The following is an 18804-nucleotide window of genomic DNA, read 5'->3' on the forward strand; positions in this document are numbered from 1 at the left end:
AAATCATTATCTTCATGAAGAACATCACAAGAAATGGCTATTCAAGTATCAAAGAACATCATACTTCCTAGTTTATATTTTATTAATTAGCTAAGTAATTGATTGTTTATAAATACTTTCAATTACCATAAATATGTATATTGACTTCCATTTCCAATTCAATTAACAAGTCGATAGAAAGAACACACAATCTAAGCTAATCATTATACTCTGACAGATAAACCACGTGGAAGATATTGAAAACTATTCCCAACGTATATAATATAGGTTAATCATTAAATATGTATATTTTCACAGACAGTAATTATAAATGTCAAATTCTATTGTAATCATCTGATAACCACTGATGTACACTAAGAAAGAGCCTTTCGAAATAGAATGTAGTTTCACTGGTTTTCTTAACAGAAAAAAAACTTTTTTTACTTTCTATACTCTACATCTCAATGTAAAAACGACAACTAACAGACTGTCTATTTTCCATATAGTTTGAATAATTAGTAGACTGTTAACGTTACATCAGGATTTCAATCAGAAGGGGTTTTGTAACGATTTAGTATTTCCATAGCTGAAAGCATGAGTCAATTGAAGCTAGATCACCAAGGAAAACCTGGAAGCACTGGATGACCGTTTCGTCCTATTGTGGGACTCCTCAGCAGTGCGCATCCACGATCCCGCACTCGCGAGATTCGAACCCAGGACCTATCAATCTCGCGCGCGAGCTCTTAACCTCTAAACCACTGAGCTGGCATCCAACGGCGTTAATGTCTATCTTCAATCAATCCACGAAGTTGAGCAACCATTCACCAATTGTCTTCAGTGAGTTCCTATCTCACAACAGACCTAGTTGAACTCCACTGGTCACTGTTTCTCACTAGAACTCCAGGAATTATCTCTTGAAGTCAGTCACTAGTGAGTATATTTATCTGTTAAGAAAATAGTAATATATAATATAGGTAATGCTGTAATTACTAATAGTGATCATGATGAAAAATGTCACTGTGTATTTGTAATGAAAGTAAAAAAACGGTTTCATAACTGATCAAAATAAACTAGAAACAAAATCAAGTCAATAACTGAACATTAATCATAATCCTCATGATAAAAAACACGGCTTTTCTCGTTTCTCTTCCGTGAACATAGATCAAGTCGGCAATGTTTGTCATAGTTGACAATAACTGTTCGTTAATTATTCTGAATATTTTACAGATGCCCGCATTCTGTCTATTAATCATTTATCAGGTGCCTGGTGCTTTCATTTTTGAAAAATTTACTACCTTTCAGATGAACATTTCTATGTTTATTTTTCTAAAACAAAATTCTTCTTAAATATTTGTTTAATGGTATTTACTTATTCTGACATTTCTTTCTCCTTATATATGATGAAAACCGTACGTGGATATAAGCTTGTTCACTGAGAGACGAGTAGTACTACATTTTATAAAATAAAACTCACTAAATGAATAATTAAAAAACTCAGATAAAAGTTGTAAAGACAGCGGTGGTTGACAATAGTCAAGAGCGAAATCAGTTTAACCTATTTTTCGTGCTATTTAGAATTAGTCAACAGCACTTGCCCGTAAGCTTGAAGGAACTAATTCTTAATGTGAGATCCGAACACTCGTCACCCAACTTCACAATCAGAGATATTACTACTGAGCTATTTGGATGTTGATTGACCTCCTGTAAAACTAAGATTTATCTACTATTGACTGATCATTGAGTAGAGACCAATGTCATGTTTATTTATTCCTCTAAATAGTGAATCACAATTTTCTAGTGTAAACAGTTCTCAAGCATCCCTTGGGTTCATCGATTCATAAAACATTTAACAGATAATTAACTCAAGTTTCCTGTTTATCTTTCATCTTCTCGGACAAGTAATACCAAATACTTTTTATTATATGGTTTCTCAATTTAGATACATTTACCCATAAGCTTCAGGTTTCACAATGGTTTCACTTAACAATTATACAAGAAAAGTTTTTTTATTTTCACCTAACTTAAAGTAATGTATTGTTGTCATCTCTTAATATCCCATTAATTGCAGAAATGACTACTTTTGAGCTGAATAGCTTATCATAAGTTTACATACTAACACTTAGTAAGAAATAATTCCACACTAATTAATTGATGGAAACCATACGATAACAACAGGGCATTCAAAATATAAAAATGCTCATCTATAAAACTCCATGTCTCTTAAGTTAATCTGAATGAGTTCCATTGTTTCATTCGTAAAATAAATACAGTTTCCAAGTACCACCTTACTTACTATAAATAACTAAATGATTTATCATGAGAACCTTTCTAAAATTTACTAGTGATTACTACGTGTAAATATATCGATATTTGATTTACGATAGTTTTTTCATGGAATTCAAAAACCAGTTGTCGATAGATAGATAGATAGCTGTTTTGTTATAGTTTGAAACATTTTTTACGGTTTCAGTTTCTCAAAAAAAATCACATTTTAGGATCTCAAATTGTATGGATCGCACAAAACTGAATACTTATGATTTCAATTTAGCTTTTATTTGTCAACCAGTTACCCGAACTGCACATGCATGAATTATACACTATGAGTGGTTTTGTCCGCCCAGACACCGGACATCCAATCTGTGACCGCATGTTGAGGCACCCCCAGATGGGCACCTTATGGATTAACTCGATCCCAACCATCCAATCCACGTCCCACACCACATTCGTCAACGGAAGCATGGGGGATTTTAACCGGCCACTCTCGGGACCCCATCTGGGTTACCGAGCCACCGAATCCATGCACTAATCAGCAGCGAACGTCGCCAGCTTTCCAGCCCTTGCTGTATTTATAGGATGATCGTGTCTCTCTAAGGCCCACATTAAGCCGAAGTATAAGTTCCAGACACGGTGAGTTCCTCTACAGCGCACATGTTGCCCTGTGGATGACTCCACGTGTCCATGTCAGTAGTACAGCAAACGTAGACTGGGCCTCCCCACCACACTAGCTCTTACGAACCAATGCACGATGGGTAGAAGTCAGATGTGGCCGTAAGCACCCGCTCATATTGCTATGCCAGACACCTTTACCGGCGCACAACAGCCCAACTGGAGACCCGAATAAATAAAGCTGAACAAAGCTGAAAATCTCAAACTAGAAAGAGATATAACTGTTCAATTCTCATTAGTTTGCAATAGTTTTCTTGGATAACCATAAGTTATCATTAGATATGTACGATTTGTTAATTATTTGAATAAAAATTGTAATTAACGTAAAATTTGACATTAATAGTGTCTATTTTAATGTTTATCCTGTTATATAAAGCAATAATACCCAATCAATTCCTTGTATTCTATTTGAACACTTATCAATGGATGATCATATTGGTTAGATACCACAATATTAGGTTGATGATTCAATGTGTTCATGGAAGTGAACCAAATTCGTTCAACATCTAACCATAAATTTGTTTATTTGAATTCCAGCCATATTCATAGTGTAAAGGTTATATTTACAACTCAGTTCGTTAAACCTACACTGCACAAACCAAAAGTCAAAATTTAAAACAGCCACTTTTGAATATATATGCTCAAAATATTTGGAAACTAAAGATAAAATCCACCTGAACATTTACCTGTTCAAGTCATGGCTTTTTTTTACAATAATGCATGTATGTATATATACAGTGCTAATTTTTCTACCTCTGAACAAATGTAATCTCATATAAATAACTGTTAACAAGCTTAAATTAGATTCATCTGAACAAGAACGTTATACAAGTTATTAGAATAACCGTATGATATAGAATTTTATTCACTTTCAATCACATTTGGAAAGCTTGACAACAGCTATCGAGGTATCAAGCAGACGACACAGAGAACAAAGAAACACCCTAAAGAAAAAACCAATCAACATTTCAAAACCATCCATGGCAACAAACAAAAACAAATGCGTGGTCAACCTGTCAAAACAATCACTAACGAACAGAGAAGAACACCTACTTCGAAAAGGATTAAACTACAAGTGACACCTCAAAACTGGAATTCTTCGTCATCACTCAAAACTGCCGGAATAAGTGAAGAAACTCATCAGGAAATAAGACAAACCATAGTACCTCTAACTCGACGGAAGAAAGACAACTCCCAACTGACTTCATAAGTGCAAAATGTTTTGGAGAAATTCAAAATTAGAGAAGATATTGTTATAATCCAGAAGAAAAATCACTATTTCATTAGTCTTTATAAATCAAAACTATGTCCTAGCGTTATTATTTATAAATCTTAACAAATCATTTATAAAATAAAGTAATTCTCCTCTTACCTTATAAACTTTATGTTTTTCTGTAAGTCCATCGAATACTGAATAAAGTTTATTAAGTAGGCTTACAACTTCCAAGGGTGCAAGGCCACTACATATTGTTGTAAATCCAACTACATCACTTAATAACAGGGTAACATTATCAAATGTCTACATTATAGTTTTTTTAAATCAAAAAAGAAAAACAAACGAAAGAATCAATAAAATGAACAATATCAATGAAAAATTTACAAGTTTAATTTGAAGAAAGGAAACAGAATTAAAACAATTCCAATTATATGAATTATATGAACTATCAAGACTCAGTAGCAAAGTGGATAACGCGATGGCGTTTGAAACGAAAGGTACTGGGTTCGAGTCCCAGAGTGAACATCAACTGTGGGATGCAGGTACGTCCAGCTGACGAGTCCCAAATAGGACGAAACGCGCGTCCTGGATTCCACTGCTAGCCACTATCCATCTTTGCCTATAAAGCTTGTAACTTCAGGCAATATCGAGGCAATCCGTATAGGATGCACATATGACAATAAGAGACAGATCAATTGCAGTCCTAAATAACAATGGGAAGATACAAGTACACAACACCAAGTAAATATAATTCTAACTGTTATTTATTTCTTAGTTATATAAAATCGAAACCTCAAGTTTTAAGTACTCCCGTAGTTCTGAATAAAGTTTTGTTCATGAACATTGAATTCAAGGGGGATATAGCTGTTGAGATACTAAAAAACAGATTTCGAAGAAAGATGTTTTATTCAGCAGAGCTCCAATTTTTCTCTAGTATGTATCTCGTTCAATGAAGTATTATGAACCAACTAACGTTTTGGACCCCATCATTTTACACCTACAAATTTACTTGCTTTTGTAGAGCTGATACAAAGCGTGTACTTAGTAAACCGATATTCGTGCACTATTCTGAATGGCTATCTAAAGGAGCATAAATTAGATCATAATAAACGCATTATGATTTCAAAAGTCACCTGATAACACAAAAATTCCCAGTAAAATCATGTTCCCAGATTGAAACAATTAAACCACATGCTATAAAAAGTATACCATGTGGTCTACCTAATCTGGATATTTTAATTTTTACATCTGTTCGGAATCGTTAAATAATCATCAATTAAATTTATTGCCTTCACTATAATTTCAAGAAATTGAATTAATGATTAGAAAGGTCAAGTATATTTACTCTATGAAAAGCTGTTTTAACTATCATACAAATTTAAATTCACCTAGTACTACTTGTTTGAATCTTTCCATTGATGTTTAGGACTGCAACTGGTCAGTCTCTAATTGGCATATGTGCATACTGTGCGTATTGCCTCGATATGGCCCTACTTCACAAGCATTGTAAGCAAAAATGGATAGTGGCTAGCAGTGGAATCCAGGACGCGCGTTTCGTCTTATTCGGGACTCCGTCCCTGAATATACCTGCATCACAGAGTTGATGTTCACTCTGGGACTCGAACCCAGTACCTTTCGTTTCCAACGCCATCGCGTTATCCACTCGGCTACTGAGTCCTGATAGCCAATTGCTTGTGCAATGGGGTGAAGTTTAAATTTACTTATTATTACTTGTTTTAATCTTCCCATCGATGTTTATGACTGCAACTGGTCAGTCTCTTATTGGCTGACGAGTCCCAAATAGGACGAAACGCGCGTCCTGAATTCCACTGTTAGCCACTATTCAACTTTACTTACAATATCATACAAATTCTTTACACAATTATAAAGGTGAAATACATCATTGTCAAATATCTGAACTAAGTACATTTCGATTATGCAAACCATTTAAAATACCTGTATTGCTAATGTTATCTTCATATATCTTTTTACATAAAAATCATTTAGTAATATATGAAACAATATTCTAGAATCTGGAATTCATGACTTATTTGTAGGAGACTTCACTAGTCCTTTCAAGTCATTAAAACATTTATAGTCTTAAATATTGAGATGAGGACAATAAACTAATCCAGATACCATGGTAATCATTGTATCCTGGATACAACTGATATAAATCTCTAATGCTTAGCTAATTATGATTTAGTTTGTGAATCGTAATGAATAAATAGTAACCAGTGATATTGTTCAGTATATGTATCAAGTTATAGCCATTCAATAATAAAATTAAATCGATTTATTTACAGCACTAATAGCTGGTGTGTGGTATCCTTAGTGAGAATATCAAAACGTTTTGTAATGAAAGTACATTAACCTGGGAAGTCTTGAATAAAACAGATAGTGTTTTGAATATGGCCACTAACAATTTGTACTGTTTATAAGCATATGTTATGCAACAAATTTTTATTTTATATTCAATTTAAAGAGTTAAAAACCTCTATACTTTGTTACTACTCTTTAAAATGTTGAAGTTACCATTTCAGTGTAAATATCATTAAAGTATCAATAAGTAAGCTTGATCGATATATTATATAGTTATTATCTACCTCATTCTGTGTGACAGTCATTTACAGATACTACCTACATTATAAATATTGATCATGTTTGGTAAATTAATGAAATTAAATCGTGGAAACGCTCCGGAAGTGAATCACTTATTTTTATTTGTGAACAAAGTATACATACGACTTTGAACAAGTAAATATCTTCCTGAGGATTCTGACTACACACCATTCATTATTACAAACATGGTTATAACTTCTGGGCTAACCGTCTCAATACATCTTCCTTGCTATCCACAACCATGTAACACAATATTTATCAATGTACAAACAAATTAACTGTTTATGGAATAGAAACTATGTTCATATACAACCTCACATGAAAATGAACATGGAACCTTCAGGTATCTTGATAAAAATTACACCATTGAGTTTAAATTTAGTAGTGCCCACTTAATATTTCAGCCAATTCGTAATATAAAGCTACCTTTTAATTTACAGCCAACCACTCAACTACATAATCTACATCATGAGTAGTGAATACTCTGAGTTATATTCATGTGTACTGCTAAAAATTTTCAATCTAGGAAGAAATAGCTATCCAGTACTCTGAGATTTTCAATAATTCAACAAATGATGTAAGTTTACGATGAAAATTAACTATGAACTCTATCGAATCAGGGAATAATAATTTCATATGCTTAGAGTGAAGTCATTTATTCGCTGAAAACCGAAAATCGAGGGGCAGAGAGGGTTCAGTCCTATGGACGCCGTTGCTAGGTCTGGAAGAACAGTCGCTAGTTGACGGTGGTCTGGTGCAGGAAGGAGACGATGAGTGAAGTGTTCTGGTGGGTCGGCGTTGGCGTTAGCAGTTGCTGCTGACGGAAAAAGTGGAAAGTGTGGCTGCCGGGCGGACATCGGATTTAGATGGCCCAACGGTTCGCTGGAACACAGGCGTTAGACGTCCCGGGTGCTTGATGGAAATCAGATTTGGATGGCCTGGCAGGTTGACAGAGATACGAAGGCCAGCGCACTGGCAGGCTAGACATTTTGACGAGGAGCGTGATACAGACTGTGGGAAAGAAGAAAGAGACACGGCGAGCACAACAACCAAGGGAGTGACTGTTTAGAGAGAGGACGAGTGTGGTGTAGGCTATTTATGTTTGTGGATATAATTAGTATGTAACACAAGTTGAAAGTGAAATGTCTGCGAGTAGAAGGCTGAGAAGAAGAGAGAAAAAACTGAAAGCAAATAATATAAAAACAAGAATGAAGGAATAATGAAGCTTGTAAGAGACGATTTGAAAATGTGTAAATGATATGCAATGTATGATTTTCAAATTTCACTAAATCACCACGTAATTGTGTACTAAACAATAAATTGCTTTCATCGCTTATTGAAGGTGATATCTGAATCATTCCATTTGTATTCTTTCATCACCACTGGAGACCGAAATCTCATATTCATCAGAACACAGCGTAAACGACCGAAAAGGCTTGTTACTATGTAAGATAGGCTAATAAATAATGTAAATACAAATCAATTTCACAACCACATACTTCACAAGTATCTACTGCAGCTTCACCAGCTCTAAGCCTTTCAGCTACAGAACGTGGTATCATCTGATATAACAATTCATCAGTTCTTCTCATTTCTTCATCTAATCTTCTCAAACTTTCTTCTAAACGTTTACTTTTTTCATTTTCCTATAAACAAAAAATAATTAAAATGTCCTTAAGTATCTGTACGGTATAATCCACACAAAATAAAGAACATGCATTATATCCATTTGGTATACACTCATTATTAGGATACATACTTAACACTTAAGAACTTTCAGATCGCCGTATTTTAACAGATTAAAAATATTTAATGTTTATAAATAATTGAAATCACAGAGTGATCTCTTAGTAAAATCTGAGCAATGTACAGTAAATACTTCATTCGCAAAATATCCATCAATTGTCTCAGACTTTGTTGTTCCTTCGTTTCCATACCAATCACTCTTTGTTCTCGTCCTCGTCTCTTCAATTTTATCGACTTTCTGCCTCCAAGCATTCCACTTTATATTGGTGATACATACTACTTATATTTGTCGACATCAGTAACACACATCACAGTAGTAGTAGTTGTTGTTGTTGTTTTTGTAGTAGTAATTATATTCAAGCATTTATCAAAATGACATAATTTTGACTTACCTGTTCCAGTGCTAATTTCAGTTCAGCCGATTGTTGTTCACCAGCCAATACCATATCACGGCTAGAATCATGCATACTCAAGTCATTTAAATATAAACCTATTTCTAGCATTGAATCCACATCACGCATACTGTAAAAAATAAAAGGTGAAGGAAGAAGAGAATGATATTAACTTTAAAAGAAACAAAGGAGTATTTTTTTATTTAAAAAAGGTTATAGCAGTTGCAATGAATAAATTTGGCTATTTTAAAAACAGTATTTAAAACTTGAAAGTTTCAAATGTAATATTTTCACTTCACCACTGAAAATACCAAGTCATATGGTTAGGGAAGACTATTCAATTTAATGTGATAGATAGATAAATAGAATAGCTCATAACTGATCGACATCAGAATGTGGTGAACAAAACACGAGTGGGGACAATCGAATGTATTTTAGCGCAACATCATAGAATATCACATTAAAATATGAGAACCATTTAGTAAACAGTTAATTTGCAATATAACAATCAGTTGTCTCAATTTGACTGTTTCTTCTGCAGATATCCTTCCATAGTTTCCGATTATAATTGTTCATGCATTTTCGTACCGATTACGTGCCGTTCCCGTTCTTTCCTTATCGATCTTCTACTGAAATACATTCAATGCCCGACCATCACCATATACTACTTATGTGGATATCAGTAACCCACATCACAAGAAGACTGACTAATTAGTTATTTCCATAATTCTCTGTCACGAAGTGGTTGTAATTAGACCACTATTGAAAACCTGAGAAACACTCACAGTCCGTTCTGTCTTACTATGGGACTACCCAGAAGTGAACATCTACATTTTAAAATGTGGGATTCGAATCTATGACCTTAGGTCTAACGAAAATCTTAAATACTAATATTTATTCACTATTCTCTTCAACAACAAAAACAAACATATTCACACAATTAATTTCAGTCAATTTGTATTTTCAACAAAAAAATGGATCTTCTTTTGGAATTGAAAAGTGCGCATAACATAAATCTTCTTTCTTGTTACACCTATACGGTACATATTGAAATTTAACTAATCCACTACGTTAGAAATATTCATTTTAGGTTCTATAAACAAAATCAGTGAATACCTCATAATGTTAATTTTGTTTATTTTCAAAATTACAAAAAAAATGTAAAATCGAGTTAAATAGAATAATCTACCAAGTATTGTTTTGAGAAAAAAAACACCACCACCCCCCCCCTCAAAAAAATATGAAATCTAGTTTATATGATTTAATTAACGCCCCCCCCCTCCAAAAAGATATATGGTTTAATTAACAAATAAATAATACCTTTCATTTACTTGTTTAATTTAACCTTTATCATTTCTAGTAAACATCTATGTTTATTTTTGCTCTAGTATATGACATTATCATAAATTTGTAGTGTATTATGAAAAAATATAAATTTACTTTATACAATTGAGAGTATTAAACAAAAAACATGAGATGAGTTGAATCTCGTATTTTATGTAGAATAGAAAAAGTATATTACGTAATATGTTTGCATCTAAAATGAATATAAAGTATATTATGGTAAGCAAAGATGGATAGTGGCTACCAGTGGAATCCAGGACGCAAGTTTCGTCCTATTTGGGACTCGTCAACTAGATGAACCTGCATCACAGAGTTGATGTTCACTCTGGGACTCGAACCCAGTACAATTGGCTTCAAACGCCATCGCGTAATCCACTCGGCCACTGAGTCTTGATAGTCACCTGCTTGTGTAATGGGAAGATTCAAACAAACAATACTAAGTTGAATAAAGTATATTGTTGAGATTATATAAGCTTGTAGTAACTAATAGGTTGATAGTAAAAATATATAGTGATGATACTGTAAACTGGTCAAAATGATGGATTTATACTGCTTACATTTAATAAACAATGAAAAAGACCCAAACGGAATCATAATTGAAACAAAAGTGAAAATATTGTAAGAAGAGATGGATAGTGGTTAACAATGGAATATAAAACGCGCGTTTTATCTTATTTGGGACTCGTCAGCTGGATGTACCTGCCAGTCTAATATCAACTAACTTTCACCTCATTTAGCAAGTTAATGACTGTTTGAACTCAATAGCTAAGTGGATAACATGATTGCGTTTGAAGTGAAAGGTACTGGGTTGGAGTTCCAGAGTAAACATCAACTCTGTGATCCATGTTCATCTAGGTGACAAGTCTCAAATAGGATGAAAAGTGTGTGCTGGAATGCACTACTAGCCACCATCCATCTCTGCCTATAATATTTATGAACTAATGGCAATATCGAGCCAATCTGTACAGGATGCACAAGTGCCTAAAGAGACTGATCAATTGCAGACCTAAATATCGGTGAGAAGATCCGAACAACCAATGCAAATGAAGGAATAAGAATAGTTTTTAGAATAACATTAAAATAGATCATATGACTTGATCACATTTTATTACTATGTAACATAAAGTAGATTCATGATATCTAGTGATGAATTTTCAACTTTGGCTATCTCGAATAAGACTAAGCTAGATCTATGCATGTTTTACATAATTATGATCTAAACAAATTAATGTTGTCTTGTGTTATTACGCTTATTCTAATAAAAGAATCATTTATTTATATCTCATCAATATTTTCTTCATTTATTTGTCAGAGCTTATAGTAAGTCGTCAATTATATTTGAAATTGAACTTGGATTAGACTTTAGATTCGCATATACACATTCAGAGCTGATTGTCTCAGTATAGTCAGCTGGATAATATATAGTCTTATGAATAAATACCATAAATAAAACTGGACCAATGTATATGTATATTTAATTACACCGAGATATTGTTGTCGAATATCCAGATACTCAAGGTGATTAACTTATCCAAGACAGGACTACTACGCATAGATATCGAGTAAGAAGTTCAATATATTATCAGTTAATCTACAAATCCTGAGTCTAATAGAACATTCGGTGACGACAATAAAACTGAAATCTGGAAAACGTTTGAATCGATTTGACTAACTGATGGAATACTAAACCAGTCGTATAACAAATGCCAGCCAGAGTGTTCCTGAGATACAAGTTCCTTTCCGACTTCACTCACCATCGTTGTAATGATATTTATAATGAATAATCTGTCCAAATAAATTAAAACCAAATTTCAATATTTATCAACCTTGTTAAAATTCATATTAAACAATATTGGTGCTCAAACAAATTGGAGTCAACAAACTTTAATACCATGTTTCCTTGCGAAAACTGACAGTCGTGTTCTGTTAAAGATCCTTTTTATTACTATATCGAAACCAAAGGTAAGTTTTACGAAATATCAGAAAAATTAAAATCAATAATAGTGGATATCTAATAAAATACTTATTAACAAACTCTGGTAACTAGGTGATATTGGCTTAGCTAACAATTTGTTTAACATTTATATGCCCTGAGATTTGGATGTATAAATGTTTAGAGTCTGAACAAGCACTAACCTACGAATATTGAAACCAGGGTGAAACATGCTAAAGATCAACTTCTCACTAAACAGTTTTACAATATAAATATTTATTAAAATATCTAAAGATAATGGGTTTCGGTGTGAGACGAATTGAATGTACAACAGTGGAGTTTCTGAAGAAAAACACTAATCGATCACCAAATATTTTACTTGTTTAATTAACCAATATTAATTTAAGGTAAGACATTTTCCCTCTACTTAAATATGTCACAAGGTCACCAACACATTACACACTCAATTTAAAAGATATATAAATAAGGTGAAATAACTTAATATCTTAGGTGGCCTGTTTAAATATCTGGGTCACCTGCTCCTGCCATCTAGATATTTCAACAAGTTATCTGCTTTTAAGCAAAGATGGATAGTGGCTACCAGTGGAATCCAGGACGCGCGTTTCGTCCTATTTGGGACTCGTCAGCTGGATGTACCTGCATCTCAGAGTTGATGTTCACTTTGGAACTCGAACCAGTATGCACAGTATGCACATATGCCAATTGGAGACTGACCAGTTGCAGTCCTAACACATCGATGGGAAGATTCAAACAAACAATACTAAGTGAATTTAAGTTATCTGCTTTTGTTTGTTTGTTTTAATACATCATTATGTCTATTAATCGCATAACCTATACAGGTGCATTCATGAAAAGTTTACGACCATTCGCTGTAAAAATTACAAAAATGTACAATCAGAGACATCGTGATTGCTGGCAATATGCATCTAAAAAAATGTACAGTATTCAGATGTCGATTCTTGAACTGTTAACTTCTAACCGGCGAAGACTCAATATTTATCGTCAGGATCGATCAAGAAATAAGAAACGGTAAGTTGTTGGTATACTTTGTGCTAAGATTTCTACATTACGAAAAATATATATGAAAATAAGCTATGATAATAATCTTTGTAAACGCGTTTTATCTATATATGATATCAGATAAAGAATCATTCAACAACATGTAGTTCACAATTCCACAGTTGCTTCTTCTAAGTTTCAAGCTCCTTAGCATTGTGTGACCCCCTTCCCATATGATATTAAACACAGGTCCTTCAACGATCTACTAGAAACTGTACTTTATTGAGAAGACGTTGTGTAAAAGAAAAATAAAGTAACAATTTTAATGTTCTGATTACTGTGTGTCGATGCTAGTTAATATGTGTATGTGAAACTAATCAAGTGTGATCAGCAACTAAGTATATCCTGATCTGATCTGATCAAAATTCTTAGTCATTAAAGTTAAATTTAATGTCAAGAGGTTCAAGAAAGTTACTAATAACATCTGGATCAGGTTTCGCCGTAATTCATCATCTAATGTCGCGGTCAAACATCTTACCACTGAGTTACGTGTCCCTCAAACGATCACTTGTAGAACTGAGGTATTACACCAACATTGTATTCGTTTACTCCTTATTACTGATGGCACTCTACTGAATTAGTTGTAATGTAATCAGCAATCTTAACAACTTCTTGTGTGGTATTTTTTTATGTTGAAGAAATATGACAGTTGTCAGGAATACCTGACTAAACCGAGGTTTCGTGTTTATTGAAACTTATCATTTAGTCTGGATTCTTGAAACAATCTATCCTTTTCTTACAATTTAAAAACAAGTCACCAATAACTAGTTGTTTGAAATGGAATCTTCTTATTTAACAAATTTGTGTACTCATGACGTGATCTGTGATTTTGTCCGAGTTGATAAGTTTAGCCTAAAATTTTTCAAAAGGTTTTATATCAGAATGGGATAGTTATTCAACATTAAAAATTACCAGTAATTGTTTATTTCATATTGACTTATGATAAGAAATTGTTATATCCGGTGGAGAATTATGAACGGTAACTTTGAGGACTATTTATGAACCAATGTGTTATATATATTTCCAACTGTATAACTGTTAAGTAACTAAACTATTCATATTCGTGTCCCACTTATTATAAGCTTTATTTTGACCTATATACTATTATTATACGATTTACCAATCTAGAGTTATCCCTAGTCCATTAATTACTGTTCCCCCTATTCACAGCCATTTTTGGCTAAATCTTGTACAAATATTATTTCCTATTTTATGGTGCAATGTGGTCAGTTTGTTTGGTATATAATCCCAGTATGTTTGAGAATAATGATTCATATTACAGAGGCTGTTATTGGTGTTCTGGACTTAAACGGCTGGGCTAAGCAGGACTGATAAGTATTCAAGACTACTCATACGGCTTTTGTGTATCATTGCTCTGATCGATAATTCCCTCCTCTCTAATTGGTGGTAATATCACTCGATATAACAGAAATACATTGAAATTTACCGAAATTCATTAATATAATAAACTTCTTCCTAGTTTCAAGATACATTTGACAAGCTAATATTTCATAAAAATCCACTTTTTGCTAGTTTTGGGCACACGTAAAAAGAACAAGGTAACATATTAATACAAATAGTCTTTGACGTAATAGTAAAACAATACATGGTAATTACTTTAAATGTATAACTGAAATTTCAATATTTCCTTTAGATTTATAATACAAATACAATTTAAGTCCATAAGAAACTACATATAAGTGTATACGGAAGTACATATGTTCCATTGAACATGATCAATATTTGAAAACTAAAGTAACAAGATGATGAAAATGATAATTAAGATAATCCATTTACTTTTACTATTTCTATCCGTAAATATTGAACATACCTTAAGAACATTCATACATAAATTATTTAACGGTATCTATAAATAACTTGACTTTACTATAGTAAAAAACAGAATTCTATGAGATAATGTAAAAATTTAAACAAAACATTAAAAGTGGCATTTAACAATATGTAGTATTGTAGTGTAGTCTACTTATATTTATATAAGTAGTATATGGTGATGGTCAGGCATAGAATGTATTTTAGCAGAAGACCGATAAGGAAAGAACTGAAATGAAGCGCAATTGGTAGGAAAATGCATGAACAATGAAATTAGAGAAGATGGATTGATATTTACAGAAGGAACAGCGAAGATTGAGAAAATTGGTCGTTATTTTGCAAATAAACTGTTTATTGTATGGTTATCAGAATTTAGTGAGATAGTCTGTAATTTGTGCTTAATTACATTCGATTGTCCTCAATCGTGTTCTGTTCACTACAGCATGAACGTAACAATCTTTTTCTAAATTATTAAGTCAAAAACCACAAAATTAAATCAAAAGAGTTAAAATGAAATAAATAGTGTGTAGTGAGACGATATTTGAGCAACACTAAAGTGACCTTAATACAACTTACCTACTTACTAGAGTCTAAAGAGGGTTATAAATTAGTATGAGAAATCAGGATTAGGATTTAATGTTCAAATTAAAGGTTATAAAATGAAGTAAGGATTATCATCATGAATTGATATCAGTTATAATGCCAAAATGCTATTTAACTATATAGATGAATTAATTTTGCTCTCAAATACTTAACTTGCTATCTTTAGTTTCATTGGTTTGTCCATAAACTATAGTCTCGCCTATTTTATCAATGTCAAGTCTATGAAATAAAACCATTTCAACTTGAAAATCGATTTATCAAAAGGATAGAAATGTAATTATTTCTGGAGTATTTTTTCGTACATAAGGTCTCTCAGAAAAGCAGTAATGTATACAGATAGTCGATAAATGTTCTAATTGTTAACAGTGTATAACATACTGAAACTGCTAATTCACAAATATCACTTTTAAAATAATAGTTCAGGTACCCAACTATGGTAGCATAAACAAACTTTATGTTGAACTATGAAACTACAAGGACTCAGAAGCTGAGTGGACAGCACGATGGCGTTTGGAGCGAATGGTACTCGGTTCGAGTCCCAGAGTGAACACCAACTGTGGGATGCAGGTTCATCCAGCTGACGAGTCCCAAATAGAACGAAACACGCGTCCTGGATTCCACTGGTAGCCACTGTCCATCTTTGCTTATATGAAATAATCACTAGTAAAATAGTACTGGTTAAGTTATATATTTGTCCATATGTAAAAATGTTAAAAATCTTTATGTTAAATGTCGAAAATATGTAACATTTTCGAATAGTTTACAAATTATTTACATTCCTCTCGAATGGGTGTTATTTCGTACTAATTCATTTTGTATTGGTTTTTTGAATCTTCTCATTGATGTTTAGGACTGTGATTGACCAGTCTCTTATTGGAAAATGTGCATCCTATACGGATTGCCTTGATAATGCCTGAAGTCATAAGCAATATAATTCATTTGATTGTACAATGGGGCGAAATGGCTGTCTTGAATCAGTAGCTAAGTGGGTAACGTGATGGAGTTTGAAACAAACGATAATTGGTTTGAATCCCGAGGTGAACTTCAACTCTGGTATGAAGGTACATCCGACTGACGAAGCGCGTGTTCCGGATTCCACTGGTAGCCACCATTCATCTCTGCTTATAAACAGGTTCCTTGTTGATACATTCTGCCTCACAAATAAAGTATTTGGAAACATAATCCGTATGATCCATTTTTCTCTTTCTCTGTCTAGTAGCAATCAGCTATAGAATTAAGTTAGATGAACATTCCATGTTTGTTTTAGGTAGATGAAGCATGTTTGTATTCATCAATCCTTCAAATAAAGTTTTTCAATTTAGAGATGATAAAACATCTCATCTAACTAATACAGCAGCTAATACAATATAGTAGAAGTGAAGACTTATTAATTGTCCTGATTGATTTTGATTTTTGTTTTTGTTCATTTATTTACTTACCTATAAGTTATACGGTCCTTCGTTAAATAAAAACGATTATTTTAAAGTACTCATACTACCAGTCAACTATTTGGCCAATCAGGTATTCCGTCTTCTAAAGTGACAGCCAAGTTGCTTACCTTTTATTCATCAGATCATAGACTCAAACCCATCTCCACCTATTCTTTGTTCTGATATCCAGGTATTGTTACTTATCTTCATAGTAGTAAATACCATTGTTCTGATCCATAACTTAATTAGATTTGGTATTATTTATGATTGAAAAATTGGGTAAGCAGGTACCACATTTATTTCGTACATGCAGTTTTACAAGAGCAATTAACTTCTAACTTAAGAATTTCATACCGAACCTTTGAACCAGCCTAAACTGTATACTGTAATTTAACCGACCTTGATGACGTCAACAGACGTTTTAGAAAAAATATAGTATGTTAAAATACAAGTTGAATACTGTCTAAACGAAATAAAGTCAACTTACATTGGTGTTCCAAGAAATACGATAGCATCCCATTCACTCATATATTTCATTTGACCACGAAGTTTTAGTCTGCCTCGATTTGTATCTGACTGATCTCCTGTATTGTTCTGTTCATCAATGAGATTAACTTCTTTAAAGGAATAAAGTTAGATAGTGATAGAGATTTTTTATTTGATTAACATACACTTAGCTGATATCTCAATAACTATGTTTAATTTAATCAAAAAATTTATAATAACTTAGGAACTACTATAATTCAAAGATAAACTTGATAACTATTAAATTCTACCTACAAATTATTTAGTAATGCTTAGTTAAATGCCATCTTGAATTTATGCAGAAATTATTATCAACAAGTGGGAATAAAAGTAATACTCCATGAACCATAGAATCTTGATCTGGTTGTTTACTATAGGACCTGAAGTTCCATAGTTAACCACATACCCTATCAAAAGTGTTGATCGTTAAAAAGTATAAGATTATGTTAGTCTGTGAAACTGATAGGTCCTGGGTTCGAATCTTGAGAGGTGGGATGGTGGATGTGCACCCCTGAGGAGTCCCACAATAGGACGAAACGGCCGTCCAGTGCTCCCAGGTTTTCTATGATGGTCTAGCTTCAATTGATTCATGATCTCAACTGTTAAAATTCCTTTTGTCTTGTTAAAATATCAAACAAATTGAGTAAGAACGATAACATTCTTCGAATATATTCAATTCATTGCATTCCTCTACGTTCTCTCAAGTTGTATACAAGCTATTTAGTTTAGTTATTTTAAATGATTAACACAATTTGAGATTTAAAAATAATAATATGAATTTAGATAAGAGCTAAAGTTTTAATAAGGTTTTTGTAAGTTTTTGGATTTACGGGTGATATACCTTCTTTTCAAATACTAATCAATGTTAATTTGAAATAACTGAGCCTATTAGGTTGCATGTAGTTGAAGAGAATTGAATGAAGCACAATGAATTCTTTATATTCAGCAAATATTTGTCATTCTTGTTCTGTTCCAATTTTTGAAGGGGTTCAATTGCAGGAAAGTAAATGAACAGGTTAATAAACAGCTAACTTGCTTAGTAAAAAGTTTAAAAAACACTGCGAACTATCATCAATTTAATTAATTATTATAATATTCAGAAGGGCTTTTGTGGAGATTTCAATATTTTCATAGTTGAAATCATGAGTTAATTGAAGC

The 18804-nt window shown here is 32.8% G+C and overlaps 1 protein-coding gene and 2 non-coding genes across 3 annotated transcripts in view; 1 reads left to right on the plus strand and 2 right to left on the minus strand.

Moving 5' to 3' along the window:
• The window catches only part of Smp_149980 (putative soluble guanylate cyclase gcy), a gene marked incomplete at its 5' end in the record, with an annotated part of 53408 nt that overhangs the window by 11203 nt on the left and 23401 nt on the right, over positions 1-18804 (minus strand). Inside the window, 3 exons of the mRNA XM_018796557.1 lie at positions 4298-4444; positions 8263-8371; positions 17609-17738. Coding sequence (XP_018651687.1) covers positions 4298-4444; positions 8263-8371; positions 17609-17738 — 386 coding nt within the window. The remainder of the gene's footprint in view (positions 1-4297; positions 4445-8262; positions 8372-17608; positions 17739-18804) is intronic.
• On the plus strand, positions 4597-4663 carry Smp_tRNA_00466_Ser_TGA.1.1. The gene has a single exon. It is a non-coding gene (tRNA).
• Smp_tRNA_01629_Gln_TTG.1.1 lies at positions 10565-10631 on the minus strand. Its single transcript has one exon. It is a non-coding gene (tRNA).

The sequence above is a fragment of the Schistosoma mansoni genome, chromosome 4 (assembly GCF_000237925.1).
Source record: "Schistosoma mansoni strain Puerto Rico chromosome 4, complete genome".
NCBI classification, from domain to species: Eukaryota; Metazoa; Platyhelminthes; class Trematoda; order Strigeidida; family Schistosomatidae; genus Schistosoma; species Schistosoma mansoni.